The following is a 19,952-nucleotide window of genomic DNA, read 5'->3' as shown; positions in this document are numbered from 1 at the left end:
AATCCGCCTTGATTTATCGTATGATCGAATTGGCTAACTTTATATTGCTAAATCTCGCTTACAGCTGTCACGAGATAACCCTTTTCGATGGCCTTGCGTAATTCACCCACGTACCCTCGAATTCGCGTTCACGAGTATCGTCATGTGTACAGGGCACCTTCGAAAATATTTCGCAACTAATGCGGCATAAAGCAAAAAGCTATTTTCCCTGCACACGATATGGGAGTACCGGATGAAGTAGGTCGCGTGGTGGGAGTACTGCAACGTATGAGTCCTTCAAGCGTATCGAAATTATAATTCGGTGCCCTTCCGATTATTGCGGAACATTCCTCGCCGACGTAAATATCTGGATGGCCGATTGGGAAAGCGCCCGGTCTTCAATACATAAGGGTACAAAGAGCACACGTCCACGTATTGTATTTTCTCCGTACCCGTAACCTCATAACGAGTCACGATATTTCCCGTGCGGCCGCCGAAAAATGCATCGCGAGGATCGAGCGGAGGTGTTTCCACCATTGGATGATTTTCGAGATATTCGCGCATTTCGTGATTATCGCGCATATCCCGGTCGAAAGAGCACTCCCACTTTTCCGTTACGAGGTATCCTCGTTGTCGAAGCCGCCACGAGATTGCGAAAGTTCATTCGTAACGCGAGTCGATCGTATCCTTGCAATCCGCTGACGAAACTGTTCTATCGCGATTCATGGGAAAGCAAGTTGGACATCCGTGCCAAAAACACCTGTGAAATTGAAGCACGTGGCGCTGAGTTGTCCTATTGTCAGATGTTTCGTAGTATCCGTCGACGAGCGTGCCATCGACTGAACGATATTCGCGCGCACGTCCTGCGTAGTTTATAGAAAAACCGAGCTCGTGTTCCATCTATACTAGCCACTGTAGAGCTTTACGCGAATGATTTCTATATCCATCAGTTGGAATGATTCCTATCGTATTCGGCTGCAAAAAGTTTTTCCGAAAAACTGTCATGCATGTCGAAGCAATAGTTGTGCATTCCTCGAATGGACATACGTTCCCGAGATCTATGAAAATTTTTCTAAACGCCATATATGTTCGACGAAGAATATCAACGTCGGTATGGCAATAACGAACAATCTCGCGTTGGAAATCGAACACAATATTTTTTTGTCGCATATCAGCATGCCATACAAGAAAGCGCTCTTTTTCGCACTCTTCCGATTTCATTGTCTCCGGAGAAAAATAATGCGTGTCAGGCAAGGGGCCGACATATGACTGATTTTCGATAGTGTTAAACAAATGCGGAAAAATGCCTTTATCCGACGTATTTTGTAATCCGAAAATCTTTGGTAACTCGGATAAGCGTATTGGCATATAATTAACACTATTGACGAATTTCGTATGTCCCACTGTTGTAGGATTTTATGGATTTGGAGTTCCATACAAATAATAACTTCTTCTTGATTTGAACAGAATATATATTTGAATGATTTTGAAAAGGCGCCTGTAACATGGGTTTTAATGTTTAACTAAAACTAATGGTATATATGTTACTGGCTAGATATATAACCTAAATATCATGCATCGAAGCATTCACAATTATTATTGCACGTTGTGATTAGATACCTTTTCTATCACATTCGCTTCAACCTACACCCTGGAAGTGTCTGTCTTTCGGCAATTTGCAATTAAAGCAATTTCACACGTCTTTAATATAAGTGAGATCGTTTTAATAGAAGAAGATTAGCACGTGTTTCGACTTTTTTTTTGTTCTTACGAGCATGAACTATAAGAAAACGCTATATGCGCACTACCTCAGTAGAGTGTATACGGTCTAGGTGCTTGAGGGTAGTTCACATTCAGAGTTTGATGCATGACTTACATAAAGATAAGAAATAATTACATCTCAACACCCACCGTTAGCACCATGACTTTTGTACCATTTAAAATTATTTTAGGCTCTAAATTGTTGGGATTTTCAAGAATATATTGTAAAATAAATTGTGCGTCGAACGCTTTCGCATTATGCGCTATGTATATAATTTTCTTGAAATATTTTGTCGTTTGCATTGTAAAATCGAAAAATTGTTTTACCGGATCGTGACGAAATATGAATTCTCGCACGCCGCACCAACGACAACGCACGGTCATGTCATTTTTTTTCACGCTCACTTCGCAAATCTGCTGCGCAACGCAACGTTGGAACGTGTTTTTTTACATTCATCGTACCTTCGAGCGTCTCGTCTTGATGTGTTTCGAAATCGTAAAATACGAATGCTACGCGCTCTTTTTTGCGTCCGTATGCACGTTCGTTTGCCTCTTCGACGTTAAAAACTCTCCTCCGCGGCATGTGTAACCGTTGTCAGCACAGTCAATGACGTAGATGACGTAGACGACGCTTCAACGGAAGAATTATTATTACGACGAAGAGGCTGCATGAAGCATAAATGGTTTTCAGGCTTCGGCAAACGGCATAGTTTACAGTAAGAAACGCCGCATTCATGTCTGATTTAACGATGCGACCGCATCCGTCACAAAATCGCACAATATTGCAAATACTTTTGGTCGATTTGCCATCATACGATTTTATATTACGATGACGTTCAAAGCACTCCTTACCGAAAAATGTACGTTTACACGCGTTGCATTTTATGATTTTCGCGTCTGTTTACACGACGGTACAGCGAAACATCGAGGACATTTATTCGGACAGCGATGACCGGTTTTATCGTTTTGATAACCTTTATTGCACGGTACGCAATAATTCCTGCAATCCGCGGCGGCGTTTAAATTTATATTTTTGTCTCGTTTTGTGCTTTCGCGTCCTCATGGTGAGTGCCTCCTTCATTTAAAGTTTAATTTTTACATAACAACGGTGATAATTTTCGCAGATCAAATGCATTTGTTGCATCTTTTCTAATGGTTGGAACTGTTAGGAAGCTTCACTTGAAGATGTGGAGCGCATGATGGACGTAAGGTTAAACTCCGAATTTGATAACTCTTGACCTTTTCTTTTTTATATATGACGTACGTCTTTTATCCGGATTGCTTATATTGTTTTTATCCACTTTTTTTAAATAATTGTTACATCGTTTATCATTGTTAATTTTCAGTCATGGACAACTTTTGACATTTATATCTATACTGAAGATGGCCAGAAGATGGACCGAAACGTTTAAATATATATTGAATTATTAATTTTAATCTTAGATTTATTTTGCGTCCTCTATCTTGCGCACGGCTCCTATTAGCCCTCTACAATATTATTGTTATTTAACATTGTGAGCCTTCAGGATTATTATTGAATTTACGTAGGCTGAAAAATGCGTCCCCATACTTATTTTCGTTTTTTTTAATTATATTAGATTTAACTTTGGAGATGGAATTGTTAGAGATATGAAGAAGTGGATAAATTCACAGAAATTAATTACAAAACTGAAAACGCGGATTAGGTTCCTAAAAAACTGCATCAGACACAATATCATACCTCCGCATTTGAATTGTTATTCACACCTCAAAAACAATCTACGTCACATAAGATCTATTTCTAAATTCAATCATTTATTACATCGTTTCATTAAAAGACTGTTGGTCAATGAGATAAGAGATGCACATAGTTCAATTCGTGCCACAAGTTTTATGATTATGAATCTTGCCCGTACGATTTCAAGCATCTTACCGATTACTGTTTGTAATAATTTTTTCTCGAAACAATACAGATCTCTCCGATTCCATTTTGCGAGTGAGCATTCGAGATTAGACGAGAAATTCAAGTGGATATTAAATAAACATCTAAAGTCTACTCAAAGCCTTATTAGCCCGATTAGATATTTTTGCTCCGTTCACAACACACAACGGATAACATCATCAGAAGAAATCCTCAATTCTAATTCCAACGATCCGAGTGAAGCATCTTTAGAAATTTATTCCTTCACCAATAATCCCTCTCCTTCTTCTTTCTCTTATGAAATTATCTTGGATCCCTCTAATTTCAAAATTCCTATTACATCTGTTTTTGATAAACAAAATAAATGGTTTGTTAATCTTTCGAATTCAATCATTCCAGAAGAAGTACAATGCCTTCTACAGTTAGGTGAATATTTTTGTTTACCGAATATCAGCAAACAAAAAACCACCATTTATATTAATAAAAAAAGTTGAACATAATATTAGCAGACTTTCTGTTAACATTCGACTCACCATCAGAAACAGATCTCTCCAGATAATAAATAAATTTTCTCATTCCAACACCCGCAATTCATCAGTAAACAAAATCTTAATTAACGCTTCCATAATCACTAAGAAATTTATGCAGAATAATCCGAATATCATTTTCTCGAGGGCTGATAAAGGAAATGTCACAGTAGCAATGGATAAAAATACGTATCTTTCCAAAATGTTGGATTTATTTAAAGACAGCAATACATATTTACCCATTAAAAAAGATCCTACTAAGAAATTGATCGGGGATCTCCATTGCTTGCTCGCACGATGGAAAAATAATAATTATGTATCGAGTGCAAAGTATAAGAGTTTGAACTGTACTGATGGCGTTTTACCGAGAGCTTATGGGCTGCCAAAAATTCACAAACCGGATTGCCCTTTACGTGTCATCGTCTCCTCGATCAATACTCCGCTTTATTTTTTCGCTCAATTTTTACACGATATAATTTACGATGCTATTCCGAAAGCGAAGAGTTATGTAGCTAATAGCTTTCAAATAGTTAAAAAATTGAGAGGTATTCGTGTAGATGATCGGTACAAACTGATCTCATTGGATGCAGTCTCTCTTTTCATCAATGTTCCGTTAGAATTAGCAATGATTAGCATCGAGAGCAGATGGAGTTATATACAGAGCGAATGTAGTATTCCACGACATGAGTTCTTAAGGGCGATCCGATTCATTCTCAACTCTACTTTTTTCTCATTTAATAATTCTTGTTTCCAACAAACTTTTGGCACACCCATGGGCTCACAAGACCTGGAGAACAGGGCAGTTGCGACCTTCTCATTTGCCCTCCCATTTTACTTTCGCTATGTTGACAATATCGTGTTAGCGGTTCTCTCCTCTGAACTGAATTTCGTATTAAATACTTTCAACTCTTTCCACCCGAGATTGCAATTCACAATGGAAGAGAGTGTTGACAACCGTTTAAATTTTTTAGATATCACCATTATTATAAAGGATAGTCTCATTGAGTTCGACTGGTATCACAAGCCTACGTTCTCGGGGAGGTACCTCAATTTCGGGTCGCAACACCCTCTATGTCAGAAGAAGGGTACAATCATCGGGTTAACGGACAGAGCTTTTTCGCTTTCCCATCCGAGATCTCAACAAAAAAACTTAGAAAACTTACTAATCAATATCCTTCTTAATAACGGATATCCACTCCCTCTCATATTCCAGGTAGTGAGAGAACGTTTGCATTTTCTCATATCAAAAACATCGAGTAATAACAATAATTCCTCGCCCAATACCGTGGATACAAATAACAAAGAAAAAACATCTTATTTTAATATCCTATTTTTGTTATTACATTCCTTTAATCTCTGAATTGTTTAAAAAAGCCACAAAAGATTTAGACACAAAAATATCATATACCGGAATAAACAAACTCAGCAAATTTATTAAGGTGCATAAAGATGCATTATCAAAAGAACTACATAACAACGTAGTTTACAAAATCTCATGTTTAGACTGCGATGCGTCTTATGTAGGTCAAACCGGCAGACTTTTAAAAACAAGAATTTGTGAACATAAGAGACATATTAATAGAAATACCACACAGCACTCAGTGATTACTGATCACAGGTTATTTAATCACGAATTTGATTGGGATAATGTTAGGATCTTGGATGAGGAGCCGATTTTTATTAGACAATTGTTATCAGAGATGATACATATAAAAAAGCAGTCAAATAGTTTAAATTTACAGAGCGACACAGACAACCTTGATCAAGCTTATTTACCGATATTGGAGAATCTGTTTGAATGTTAGACTATTTTTGTTATTAATTCTGATTTTTATCTTGAACATAGTTGTCTACAAATTAGTCGTGTTTTAACAATTGACATGTGCGGTTGTTTTGTCTCGTTTTGTGCTTTCGCGTCCTCATGGTGAGTGCCTCCTTCATTTAAAGTTTAATTTTTACATAACAACGGTAATAATTTTCCCAGATCAAATGCATTTGTTGTATCTTTTCTAATGGTTGGAACCGTTAGGAAGCTTCACTTGAGGATGTGGAGCGCATGATGGACGTAAGATTAAACTCCGAATTTGACGACTCTTGACCTTTTCTTTTTTATATGTGACGTACATTTTTTATCCGGATTACTTATATTGTTTTTATCCACTTTCTTTTAATAATTGTTACATCGTTTATCATTGTTAATTTTCTGTCATGGACAACTTTTGACATTTATATCTATACTGAAGATGGCCAGAAGATGGACCGAAACGTTTAAATATATATTGAATTATTAATTTTAATCTTATTGTTAGATTTATTTTGCGTCCTCTATCTTGTGCATGACTCCTATTAGCCCTCTACAATAGGTTTACAATTATTGTTATTTAACATTGTGAGCCTTCAGGATCATTTTTTAAATTTGTAATAGGATTATAATGAGGCGAACACTCGTAATACATAATATTTAAGCGTAACGAGGGTTCGCGCCCGAGAGAAGCAAGTATCGCGATTCCGTCGTACAACGGTTTCGTGCCGCGGCCAAAAGTATTAAAATTAAAAACGACAATGGCGATATTGTCAACGATAAAATAACCAGCATTCCTCGTTAATTGTAACGCTAACTCGCGTTGAAGCGAGAATTGAGGATATCTTACGGCATTCCATTTTTCATGTAATTCCCCCGTACGCAAGTTTACCGCGTTCGCGGTAAATACGCGCTACTACGAGAGCACGAGGAAAACATAAATTGTCGGAATTTTGTATTGTTACTATCGATCGTTTCACAACGTCTTCGCGAGTCAATTTAACACGTCCGCGACCTAAAGGAACCGTGACATTAAAAACACGAATGTTAAAGTGTTCCACGATATCGAGTCCCCCAGCGCTCTGCGCTACTGAACTCACGAGTTTCCAAATATCTTCATACGATATGTCTCTAGCCGATCGAAAGGATAATCCTACAGGACCCTGCGATAAATTTGCCGAATGGAAAGACATTCCCACATAATCTCCAGGCTCGCATAAATTTATCGTATACGCGTTAATTTCACGGAACGCATTTTCTAATAAATGATAGATATCTCCACCTCTATGTAATGGACGTATTGCGAAACGTGCTTCTCTCCCGATTACACCGAATCTCCGAAATTGTCGCGTATTTTTCGATAATAATTCTATGTAATTAAAATTAATATCGACCTCAGGACGCTCTTGTTGTCGTTGTTGCTCCTCTTCCGCCGGCTCCTCTTCGCCATCTTCTGTCTCCGACGAGGGATTACAGCGTTCATCAGGAGACATTTCTTTATTTTGCCCATCACCGCCTCTCTGCACCGTCGAAGCAGAAGAAAAATTTAATTATAAATAAAATAAAAATGACATCTAAATTATTTTTATTCTTGTAAAATTTTGTATCTCACCTCATGATATCTGCTTCGCTGCCGTTTTCATTGGAACGTGCTCTTCTTAAAATTTAATATATTATCAATATTGAATATAGAATTTGTATAAAGATTAATATTTATATTTTATTTTTTAACGTAAGACTTATCCGAAAGTCCTGTTTCGAGCTCTTCTTCATCTCTGCGTTTTCGGGTCTGAGTGCGAGTCTCTTGTACGCTATTCGCCGGGGTGATCTACAGATTATGATAAATTTGTAAATTTAAATTGATCAAAGCCTTTCGTATTCGATTACATTACACTCTCCCTAATATAAATAAAACATTTTGCTTACCATTTAAGAGGTTTTCTCGAGGTTTAGATAACAGGAATTTTATAAGATCTCCTGCATCTTCCTCCTTATGTTCGAATGTTTCCCGCATTTCTATTATTTCACCCGCGATATGCAGCAATTCATCATAATCGGCGAAATAGCCTAAGTAGTATAGGGGCCACTATAGCTAGACACAACAAACTCCCATTCCTCGGCCACTGGCGCCGACTTCCTGCTGTGCCGGTTTGGGGTCTTTCCCCCCAAAGGTGTCTGTGGAAAAAAAAGAGTTGTTCGGGAGTCGACCTCGACGAGATCGCCCGAATCTTGAGAGAGAGAGACGCTCAGAGATGAGCGAGAAGCGGTGTGTAACGCAAATCCGTGGATTCGCTGGAGGACAAGGAGAGGTCAGAAAAGACTCCAGTGCAGATTGTTTTAACTATGCGTTTTATTTAGAATACTAGGAGCGAGCGACGGCACGTATTCCGCGAGTCCGACGGAAATTTTCAAATTGTCCTGTTAATTGCTGCCTCTTTTTCGCGGTTCGGAAATCTTGATTAAGAGCTTCTTATTGCTAGAAACTCTCGCGAGAACGGAAATCTTGCACGCGGACGCCGGATGGAATTTAACACGAGGCAGAGGATTTTCGCGAGGCAGGGAACGAGCGTCGACTCTCGGATTCCTAACAATTAACAATCACAAACTCAATAATTGTAGAGCAGGTAGTAATACAGGCAATGAGTCGTCTTTCGCACTGAGTTCGATGCTCGATCGTATGCTAGAAGGTCGGTTGAGAATTTACAACGAGAGTGACGAAAGCGCATACGACACGAGCGAATGAAACGATAAGAAATGTGCGAACGAACGACACAAGCACAAATTACACGAGCGATGGTCACAACAGCAGCGCGAATGGTCTATAAGTACCGCGACACGACACGAGCGAGAATACGGCACGAGAAATTATGATCGATTGCTATCGACCAGCTCGAATCGTCGTCGGCGACAGAATAATTTGTGAGATGTTCCGCGAATTGACCGCCGTGCGAATATGTTCGCGATCGGACGCGAGACAATTCGGAACGATTCTGAGACGAGTAAGCTACTGTATCTCCGATACGAGCGCGAATAGAGAAAAGGATTTGATCGAGCTCGCCGAACGTCGACCGGCTCGAAACGTCGTTACAGGCAGACTAAATTGACAGACCGCGGAAACTCGCGCTCTGCCGTTGAGAATAACAGGGTTTTTTCGACGTCGAACCTTCGAGATCCAGCTGTTTGTCACAGTTTTTCATTCGAATATCACGCGATCACGCGCTGATCGGCTGATCGACGGTGTTTACTCTCGCTCGTGTTTTGATTTCGGCTCTTACCGTTCAGATTTGTCGGTTGGATTTACGGTTTAAATTTATCGATTAAATTCAACGACTGAATTTAATGTTTCAATTCTGAACAAGAGTGGAAAGGACTCGTCGACGTCTACAAAGCAAATTTTCCTTTTAAATCATTTAAATAAAAAAGATTTTTGTTTCTAAATTTTTTCTTTTAAATTTTTTTATTTTTTTCATTTCTTTTCCGGGGCGAGTGGAAATTCTTGGGGTTCGAACCTGGGTCCTCCACATTTCCAGACAGGGTCCTAGTATGCAGGGCTAGCTGAAATCTTATTAGAATAAAGGCTAAACTACAATGTGCTCTTTGTTTCCTGTTTCTTGCTTTTTGCCTCTTGCCTTTTTGCCTCTTTGCGCACTGTTTTACCGACAATTGTGTTTTTTGTCACGTGTTTCTTGTTTCTTCTGGAGTTCGTCAACTTTTATCTCGGGCGATAGAAAACGAAGAAACGTCGCGTTAAATACGATGATATCGCGGACACAGCGGAGTGAACGCGAAGTGCGAGATAAACAAAAAATAATATGTCGGACAAAGAAAATCAGGTGGATGAAGCTTTTGGCGAACTGCTCGCCAATTTCGTCCAAAGAAATCCTTGTCTTTATGATAAAAAGTGCAAAGAATATAAAGACAAGAACTTCGTCGCTGATACATGGAGCTCCATCGCAAGTGCCTGCAATATGTCAGGTAAATAAACAAAAAATGTTTTAATTTTGAGATAAAAATATGGACTCATTTGTATAGTTTGTAGATATTTTATGGATACTGGATGGTCGCATAATTCAAGGGATAAGTTTAGGTTAGATTAGTTTGGAGAGATTATAGTTCATTTTATTTTGCAGTGGACATGGTACAGAAACAGTGGAAAATTCTTCGCGGTCAATTCACTCGAGAACACCGCCTTGAGAAGATGTACGAGCCATCGGGTACAGGGAATGACACTTCTAAGAGGCCACGGAAAACATGGTACTTGTATCACTCCCTTCTCTTTTTGGCACCACATGTGGCCCATCGCAGTACATCTAGCAACTTTGTGCGAGGGAGTACAATAATCACTCAATCATCCCCGTCAACACCACAATCTGCACTACAGTTAGCATCGCAGTCAGCATCTGGATCATCGTTTAGCAATGTGTGGACTCCAAATCTTTTTAGTGATGGTTCAACTCCACCACCAGAGAGATCAACGTCTTCAGAATCTTTAGCAACTTCAGTATCTTCAATTAGTCAGTCAAAGTCATTAGCTATTGCAAGGAGAGATTTACTTTCCCCATCACCTGACCAATCTGCAACTCGGAGACTAAAGGAGTCTCATAAAGAACAGGAACAGCTGTCTAAAATGATAGGCAATACGACTGAGACTATAAACATGCTTATGCATAATTTAACAGAAAAGCGCTCACAGCCTGTCAGTGACGATAATGGAGAAGAGGCAGCAATGGCAAAGGCTTTAATTTATGCATTGAGAAGAGTAAGCTCCAAGTACAAAATCCAATGTTATATTGAATGTTTATCTGTTTTGGATAAATATCAGAACCTGACAACAGTGGAAACGGTTCAAAATCTGTAATTCTTTTACAGCTGGAATACTTGTGTAATTATGTTTTGTTATGTAGATTAAAGATTTTATAAAGTATATATATAATTTAAGTATATAAAAAAATTATATATATATACAAAACATATAATGATTAGAAAAACATGATTTTTTTAGTCGCTATAACATATTTTTTCGCGAGATATAATATGACTTTTTGAGTTGTTAATAACATTTTATTTTTCATACATTTATGTGCCTGATATAAGACATAATGTGATTTTTTAAGTCATTAATAACTAATATTTAATTCTTTTTGTGATAATTTTTGTTCTTGGACAAGTGTTCCTACTCTTATATTTAATTATTAAGAAGTGCAATGTGTTCGTGGTCAAAGTACAAATGTTTAGTATTTGATGTCAGTATTTTTGTTTTTTACGTTAAGACTATTTTCAGAACAATAAATGAAAGTGATTATTTAATATACATTATATTTATTTTCCCAACTTTTACAAGCTTTATGTATACACTTACTGTTTCATTGAATTCAGTTAAGCGTTCGAATATCACATTGAAAAAATACAAATAATGACAATAGATAAAAGTAAAACGTAGATCATTCATGACTATTGAACATTATACATAAACTTAACACTAAACTTAAACTTAATTCCTGTTATTAAACTTAACTTATTATATATTAACTTATATTATTAAGGGGGATTAACATTATATGCCCTTAGCGCTTGTTCCCACTGCCAATCTAGCTGGCCAATGTCTGAACAAAAGTAATCTTTGAGGATGTTTTGCTGAGCATCAGCTCTCACTGTGGGATTGTTGGACCCAAGTCGACCAACATCAGTGATCGGTCCCCTGTACATTTCTCTTCTCCAATCACCTTCGATGACATCTCCATCTATTCTTTCTCTATCTAGCATAGATGCAGGGCAATAGGTCCTTTCCAATGGTGCTAAATCGTCTTCAGATACCATCAGAAAGTTATGAAGACACACAATTGCTTTTACAATGTCTTCCGCTGTTTCTGGTATGCAACACAGATCCCTTCTCAAGATACGCCACCTTGATGACATGATTCCAAACGTATTTTCGATGGTACGTCTGGCACGACTGAGTCTATAATTGAATATTCTTTCTGCATTGCCAAAAGTTCTGTAAGTTCTGGCATATGGACGCATCATATGGATGCCAAGTGGGAATGCTTCATCGGCGACAAAAGTGAAGGGAAGGATGACATCACTGCCAGGAATCTCCTTTGGAAAAGGAAAGTCAATTTCACCTGCATCGATAGCCTGGCCGAAAGCGCTGCTTGCCCACACATCTCCATCACTTTGAGATCCTACAGGAGAAGTGAAAGTGAAGCTTACGTAAGTCAATATAATGCAAGTTATAATATCTCGGTGATTGTCACAGAGGTACTCATCATAATCGCCAATATCCACCCACGTGAATCGATATTTAGCATCACATGCAGCAATGAGGATTATAGAAAATCTTTTCTTGTAAGAGCTATAAAACTGAGAACCAGTTTTTGGGGGGCACTGTATCGATATGTGTTTACCGTCAATAGCTCCGATACAATTGGGAAACTGCCATTGGTTAAAGAAATCCTCAGATATCTGCACTATAGTCTCTCTTGTCAATGCCTGCAAATATATCGGTTGAAGAGCTTTCCATAAAGCACTGCAGGTTTCCCTAAACACTTTATATGCAGTGGAACGTCCAATTCTATAACTCCATGAAGATGTCCTAATTGATGTGCCTCGCGCTAGCATCCTTTAAGAAAATAACATAGAGCTCACTCAGTGACACAAATAACTTAACATTAGTAATACATAGAAGTTGAAAATGTACTTACTCAAGAGTGATGGCCACACGTAACTGTAGAGGCAGTGGAGTTCTGATGCTTCGCTTAGTTAGATATGGTCTCACCAAATCACAAATGTAATCAAACTGCTGTACATTCATGCGTGTATAATCAAAGAATTCTTCGTGGTTCTCAATTCTCTAAACAGATTCCTATAGATTCCCTGGGTTTCTCGACCATAATTAAGTGGACGCACCCACCAACGCCTGATTCTTTTTTTCTTTAATTGCTTTTTTGCGAGCAAAAGCATTAGAAGGAGATTCCAACATTGGGCGCTAATCAAAACATTTAATAATTCTTCGTCCATTTTAAAGAAAACACAATTTGTAGCGATCACATAACCTTATTACAATAATACAACGCCGATTGATTTATTCTATGGTCGATATTCATAGCTCATATATTAAGATATCTTAAGTATTGCCTTAAACATCATTAGCCAATAAGAATGCTGTATTAGCATCTGAGACTTTTATTTAAGATGGTCGTAATATAAGAACGGACTATGAATATCGGTCTGTGATTGGTTTATGTGAAATAACATTTCTCTTCGAAAATTCAGAAGGGACAAATTGTAGATGACGATGTTTCTCGTGGTTTCTCGGCTTCATGTGACAAAAATACAAGTAGCAAAAAAACAGAAGGCAGAGGAGACAAAACAAGACGCAAAAAGTACATTGTAGATTAGCCTTAAGGATTAGATGTAGTATTTGTAGAGAGTAGCTCTCCGGCATACGAGACCCTGCGCTCTGATTGGCTTCCCTATAGTGGCCGGCAGTTTGATTGGATGAGGAGCATTGCTTCTGAGCGAGAGAGAAAAACGCGGCAAAATAACACGTGTGTAAGAATCGGCAAGATGGCGGCCGCTGAGAATGGAGCCGTCACGAGAATAGAAGGGGTCGTAAAAAGCAAGTCTGTGCAGGTAGCGATTATGATGATTTTAGAGCTTTATGACGTCACTTAGACGAGGAGAGAAAGGATAGGAAAATAGTAAATGTTTTTATATAAGCGATTTAAAATAAGAAATTTTTATTAAATATTATACTTATGTTTAAATGTAAATAATAATTTCGCAATGTACAAAACTTCTTATGTGACGGAAAATATGCAAATTCGCTATTATATACATCGATAAAAACGAGAGCCAAGAAAAATTAACGTTCTATTATATATCCGTATGGCAACGAACAACGATTATCAATAAACCTACGTTTTAGTAATACAGACTCACATACTTTAGTTTCGTCCCGTGTTACGATCTCATGAAACGCGGTGCGACGAATTGCTCTAAAACGTAGGTTTATTGAAGTTCCAGCCAATTCTTCTTTGTTCTCTTCATTTTCTCGTACTCTCTCTTTATTTAGCAATAAATTCCTAATACTATTAAAATTGACTAACCGCGAATTTTCGTAATTTAGGGTTATGCCTTTAACTTTATATGACTCGTGCGTTCGACCGTCGGTGCGCGTACAACATATGCATAAAATTTCGAACCACCGGACACGAACGCCTCAATATAGCTGCCGCTCACGTAGCTCTCGAGTTCACCGGTCATATCGCCTAGAAAATTTCCCGTACGTGGTTCATACTCGTTTGGGTCACCGCTGCTCACGTAAATACATGAATCCGTATCATAATACAAAACGCGACGATCTTATCGCTCTAAATAAAAATATAACGTTAAACGAGCTTGTGCCGTCGTATACGCCGCTATCACGACATTAGTCAGCGGGGAGGAAACAACAGCTTCTTGTCGCAATCGCCATGAAACATATATAACCTCATCGTTTACGAGTAATATGTCGGTTATTTCATGCTCGGCACTTGTCAGCAAGGCTATAAAACACTGCAGCGTTCTCACGACCTCGGTATTAGGTAAATTGGAGCGCTGACCAAATTTGCCCCAAAAAGAATTTAAGCACAGTTTCGCGACAGAACGTAAACCGGGATTCCGCGCGACGTTACGTTTATCAAGAACGATACCTTCGGTTTTCTCATACTCCCGCAGATATCTTTCTTTAGCATCGTCGTCGTTTTTCCCGCATTCGCTCGACCACCCGCTGGCTTCTTGTTTAAATTGCAAAAATGTATTTATATACTCGGCGAACAATCCACCTTGACGGGTCGTATGATCGAATTGACTAACTTTATATTGCCAAATCTCACTTACAGCCGTCACGTGATAACCCTTTTCGACGGCCTTGCGTAATTCGCAGGATACCCACGTACCCTCGAATTCGCGTTCCTTAGCACTGTTATGCGTACAGGCTGATTGTGACAATGTTTCACAGCAATTGCGACATAATGCAAAAAGCAATTTTCCCTGCACGCGATATGGGAGTATAGGATGAAATAAATCACGCGATGGAAGTACTTTGCACCGTATGAGACCTTCGATCGTATTAAAATTATAATTCGGTGCCTTCCCGATTAATGCAGAACATTCCTCGCCGACATAAATATCAGGATAACCGATCGGAAAAGCACCTGTTTTCAAAACATATGGGTACAAGGAGCATACGTCCACATAACGTATTTTTTCCATACCTGTAACCTCATAGCGCGTCACAATATTCCCCGTGCGTCCACCAAAAAATGCATCGCCCGGATCGAGCGGAGGCGTTTCCACCATCGGATGGTTTTCGAGATATTCGCGCATTTCGCGATCGAAAGAGCACTCCCACTTTTCTATCACAAAGCATTTCCGTTGTCGTAGTCTCCACGAAATCGCGAGAGTTCGCTCGTAACATGAGTCAATCGTATCCTTGCAATCCGATGTAGAAAGTGGTCTATCGCGATTCATAGGAAAGCAAGACGGGCATCCGTGCCAAAAACATCCGTGAAATTGTAGCACATGACGTTGAGGCGTCTCTGTATCAGGCGTTTCGTAATATCCATCGACGAGCGTGCCGTCGATTGTACGATATTCGCGCGCGCGCCCTGCGTGGTTTATAGAATGTCCGAGCTCACGTTCCTTCCATATCAACCACGGCAGAGCTTTACGGGAATGATTGGTTGCTTTTCTGTATCCGCCAGTTGGAATGACGCCTATCGTATTTTGTTGCAAAAAGTTTTTCCGAAAAACAGTCATGCACGTGGAAGCAATTGTCGTGCATTCCTCGAACGGACATACATTTCCACAATCAATAAAAATTTTTCTGAATGCCATACATGCTTGTCGAAGAATATCAACGTCGATACGACAATAGCGAAGGATCTCACGTTGGAAATCGAACACTGTGTTTTTTGTCGCATATCAGCATGCCATACAAGAAAGCGTTCGCGCTCTTCCGATTTCATTGTCTCCGGAGAATAATAATGCGCATCAGGCAAGGGGCCGACGTATGACTGATTTTCGACAGTGTTAAACAAATGCGGAAAAATGCCTTTATCCGACGTATCCTGTAATCCGAAAGCCTTCGGTAACTCGGATAAGCGCATCGGCATATAATTAACACTGTCGATGAATTTCGTATGTCCTACCGTTAACACCACGATCTTTGTACCGTTTAATATTAATTTAGGTTCTAAGTTATTACGATTTTCAACAATATACTTTAAAATAAATTGCGCGTTGAACGCTTTCGCATTATGTGCTATGCAAATGATCTGTTTGAAGTATTTCGTCATACGCGTTGCAAAATCGACAAATTGTTTCACAGGATCATGTCGAAATACGAACTCTCGCACCCCGCACTATCGGCACCTCGCGGACAAATTATTTTCTTTCGCGCACGCTTCGCAAATTTGTTGCGCCACACAAAGAGTTGGAACGTGTTTTTTTAAGGTCGACGTACCTTCGAGTGACTCGTCCTGCCTCGTTTCAAAATCGCAAAATACGAATGCTACACGCTCTTTCCTGCTCGTGCATGCACGCTCGTTTGCCACTTTATCGTCAAATTCTGTGCTCTCTTCTGTGCTTCGCATAACTGTCATCGCTGGAGCCATTGCCGATAATGAAGACGACGGTTTGGTAGAGGAACCATTATCACATCGAAGAGGTTGCATATAGCACAAATGATTCTCAGGTTTTGGTGAACGGCATAATTTACAATAAGAAACACCGCATTCGTGTCTCGCACCAAATTTAACGATGCGACCGCATCCGTCGCAAAATCGCACGACATTGTAGATACTTTCAGATGATTTACCGTCGTACGATTTTACACTGCGATGACGCTCAAAACACTCCTTACCGAAAAATGCACGATTACACGCGTTGCACTTTATACTTCCGGACTGCTTACACGGCGGCCCAGTGAAACATCGCGGGGATTTATTTGGACAGCGATGACCCGTTTTATCGTTCCGATAACCTATATTACACGGTTCGCAATAATTCCTACAACCCGCGGCGGCATTTAAATTTACAATAAGGTTATAATGACGTAAACGCTCATAATACATTATATTTAAGCGTAACGAGGGTTCACGGTCGAGAGAAGCAAGTAGCGCGATTCCGTCGTATATCGGTTTCTTACTCGCGCGCCTTATATGGCATGCGCTTATACTCGGTGGTGGATTATCCGCCAGAGAAACAAAGAGCGCCTACCCGTATACCTGCAATCCGACAAAGGTAAAGAATTTATTGCTCGGCAAGTACAAAATTTCTTAAAAGAAAAAGATATTCGTTTTCGTGTAGCTCGTAATCCTGATATTAAAGCAGCTATAGTGGAACGTTTTAATAGAACGCTCAAGGAACGGATGTGGCGATATTTTACTCATAAAAATACACGACGCTACATCGATGTTTTGCAGGATATCGTTCGCGCTTACAATCATACCCGGCATTCCACCATCAAAATGCAACCTGCAGTTGTTACGAGAGAAAATGCGCGAATCGCGCGTGAAAATATGAATCGTCGCTGGAACGACAACGGCGATGGGGCGAAGAAAAAGAATCGAGGTCAAAAGGCTAAATATAACGTGGGCGATTTCGTGCGTGTCAGTAGAGCAAAAGTAGCCTTTGAGAAAGGATACGAGGCAAAGTGGAGCGAAGAAATATTTCGAATTCACCGTGTTCTCGAATGGAGAAAACCGCACGTATACGAATTAAGCGATTTAGCTGGCGAAGGTATAGACGGAATTTTTGATGAACAAGAATTAGCATCTGTTGTTAGAAACTTGCAAGAAGAAGAATTTATCATCGATCGTGTGATAAAAAGTAGAGGACGCGGTAACAATAAACAATTATTAATTAGTTGCCAAGGATATCCTTCAAAATTCGATTCTTGGATACCCGCTTCGAGTTTAAAATCTTTGAATAAAAAATGAGGGAGGAAGGATTTTATATGATTCTCCCGAGTAATAGCAGTATGCGTTTTTTCCGGAGAATAAAACCACGTGTTTCACTACTGAATTGCCTCAACGTATAGACTTGCAAGGACGTTGGGAAGTAGCGCTCACGGAGATTCAATTTCCGACTAGCTTTCTTCATATATGCCCTGGAGAAGGAATCATAAGATTTATAAATATTCAAGATGTTATGCCTCGGGTGAGGCACGGTAAATTTCGGGATCGTTGCCGGATTAAGATTTAGGAATCTGGGATGCGTCTGGCGGGTTACCCGTAGCACTGGATACATTTTATGTTAAATAAAACTTTTATTCATTACAAATGGTCTTAGTTATATTTCGTCCTCGTATTTATTATCTACTCATGTCGCGTATCGCGTTTATTGACACTTGCGTGCGCGTGTTTGGAGTCGGGTTTACGTCGCGAGACTCGCTTCTCGATCTCAACGATTTTCTAAGTGTGATTACTCGATATTGCAATAATTACCGACGCTTGCTGTTGATACTCGCGGCTGTTAGCGATACTGCCCGCGTAATATTGATTATGGATTAAGACTGCCCGCCGTTTGTTAGCGGTGGGCCATTTTATTAACTCCCCTTGGCTTCCCGGGAGGGGGTCGTTTAGCGACAAGGCTGTGTGTCGTGTCGCTTGATTTTGGCAATATCCGGATGCAAGCTAAGAAGTTCTAAGTAGGACTTCTTTGCTTGCACTTTCGCAATTTCTTTATTCCTTTTTATTTCGTTTTTAAGTAGGACTTCTACGTTGCATTTTCGCAATGTCCTTCTTCCGCTTGCCCTGATTTCCGCGTTTTCGCAATGAAATGATCGCACGGTCGCTCGGGCTTAGCGCGTGGCTTGCGTTGTCAGCGCTTTGTTTGGTCAACGCTTGTAACGTGATCTGTATTCGCGTTACACGTTGAGCAATCATATAAAATAATATGTATTTAGAATAATATATTTAATAATTCGTGTATAGCTGTTCGGGCTATAACAAAGAATACACGATAGGTTCCCAAAAAAAGAAAATCAATGCTAGGAAATCTGAAATATCATCGGGCATTTACTTGAATGTACCCGATCTTATAGAAGCTGTGAATTATTCAGCAAAATCCGCGGGTTCGCATATCCTTTAGCAATTTAGTACTATTATCGGACGCAAAATTATTATGAAACTTTCCTGAGATATTGCGAAATGCGATATGATTCATTATGTAAACTTTTCCGAAAAACTTTGTCGAATACTCGGCTTCGATACGCACAATAAGCTCAATGTTAATGCTGTGGATCATTTACCGTTATGGCTTTTTAGCGAAACCGACTTCGATATACAGAATGCCGATGAGAAACATGATAAAATTGAAAATAATACCGGTACATCGGGCGTTTTACCTTTATGGTTTATGACGATGTTGAAATTTATACATCGCCATTTTACGTATTTCCGCACGAACGAGTAATAATAGCCGCCGAACCAGCTGTTGAAACCAGTTTGTTGCGCAGTATTCCCGACAAGCTCTTTCTCTATTGCGATATTTGCGAACCTTATATTACCGGTGATGTACAATCTCCTCTTTTGCGAATAGTTGCACTTGATGTTGGAAATGATTACGCGTTCGCGTCTACTCAAATAAAGCATTTCTCGCACACTCAATACATTGCCCTGCGTCAAACGTCTTTTCGCACAATCGAGATAGATATAAGAGATCAACTAGGACAGAGTATACCATTCGAATTTGGAACGCTGACAGTGACATTATACTTTAGACGTATCGAGTAGATAACATAATAATAATAATAATAATTAGAGAACGCGATAAAAAATTAATCATTAATGGATTATTATTCGACGTATTGCAATGAGTTACAAAACGGCGGCAGTCGCGGCGGTGGAATTCGGTTTTCGTGGGATCGCCCTATCAAAGAGGTCACGGTATTGGCAGTTTTGTCGGAGGACTGTTCAGACGTGTATTATCTTATTTA

At 39.4% G+C, this 19,952-nt stretch overlaps 2 protein-coding genes and 1 pseudogene across 2 annotated transcripts; 1 reads left to right on the top strand and 2 right to left on the bottom strand.

Annotated features, from left to right (window-relative positions):
• Positions 1-11,301: 11,301 nt before the first annotated feature.
• On the bottom strand, positions 11,302-13,057 carry LOC138941926 (uncharacterized). Its single transcript, XM_070311877.1, has 2 exons — positions 12,670-13,057; positions 11,302-12,587 (listed from the first exon to the last, which is right to left on the bottom strand). Exons 1-2 carry the CDS (start codon positions 12,777-12,779, stop codon positions 11,507-11,509), a joined length of 1,191 nt encoding a protein of 396 aa, XP_070167978.1. The 5' UTR covers positions 12,780-13,057; the 3' UTR covers positions 11,302-11,506.
• A 1,041-nt stretch (positions 13,058-14,098) lies between these two features.
• LOC138941925 (uncharacterized) lies at positions 14,099-16,686 on the bottom strand. The gene is made up of 3 exons (XM_070311876.1): positions 16,476-16,686; positions 14,385-15,726; positions 14,099-14,282 (listed from the first exon to the last, which is right to left on the bottom strand). The coding sequence occupies exons 1-3, from the start codon at positions 16,684-16,686 to the stop codon at positions 14,099-14,101; spliced, it is 1,737 nt and encodes a 578-aa protein (XP_070167977.1).
• A 1,262-nt stretch (positions 16,687-17,948) lies between these two features.
• LOC138941924 (uncharacterized) lies at positions 17,949-19,749 on the top strand (annotated as a pseudogene).
• Positions 19,750-19,952: the final 203 nt, after the last annotated feature.

The sequence above is a fragment of the Polyergus mexicanus genome, unplaced genomic scaffold (genome assembly GCF_030449975.1).
Source record: "Polyergus mexicanus isolate NDT 795.1 unplaced genomic scaffold, iyPolMexi1.0 SCAF_20, whole genome shotgun sequence".
Classification (NCBI taxonomy): Eukaryota; Metazoa; Arthropoda; class Insecta; order Hymenoptera; family Formicidae; genus Polyergus; species Polyergus mexicanus.
The sequence above is the reverse complement of the archived record's forward strand: the minus strand, read 5'-3'. Positions and strand labels throughout refer to the sequence as shown.

What these genes read in the sequence shown, in the direction of transcription:
- LOC138941926 (XM_070311877.1), bottom strand. Translation starts at nt 12,779, where the DNA reads ATGAATGTACAGCAGTTTGATTACATTTGTGATTTGGTGAGACCATAT. An exon ending in CGTGTGGCCATCACTCTTGA is followed by an intron (nt 12,588 to 12,669) that starts GTAAGTACATTT and finishes ATTTTCTTAAAG; the next exon opens with GATGCTAGCGCGAGGCACAT.
- LOC138941925 (XM_070311876.1), bottom strand. Translation starts at nt 16,686, where the DNA reads ATGCAACCTCTTCGATGTGATAATGGTTCCTCTACCAAACCGTCGTCT. An exon ending in GCAGGACGAGTCACTCGAAG is followed by an intron (nt 15,727 to 16,475) that starts GTACGTCGACCT and finishes AAAATACGATAG; the next exon opens with GCGTCATTCCAACTGGCGGA. An exon ending in ACTAATGTCGTGATAGCGGC is followed by an intron (nt 14,283 to 14,384) that starts GTATACGACGGC and finishes TTACGTGAGCAG; the next exon opens with CGGTGACCCAAACGAGTATG.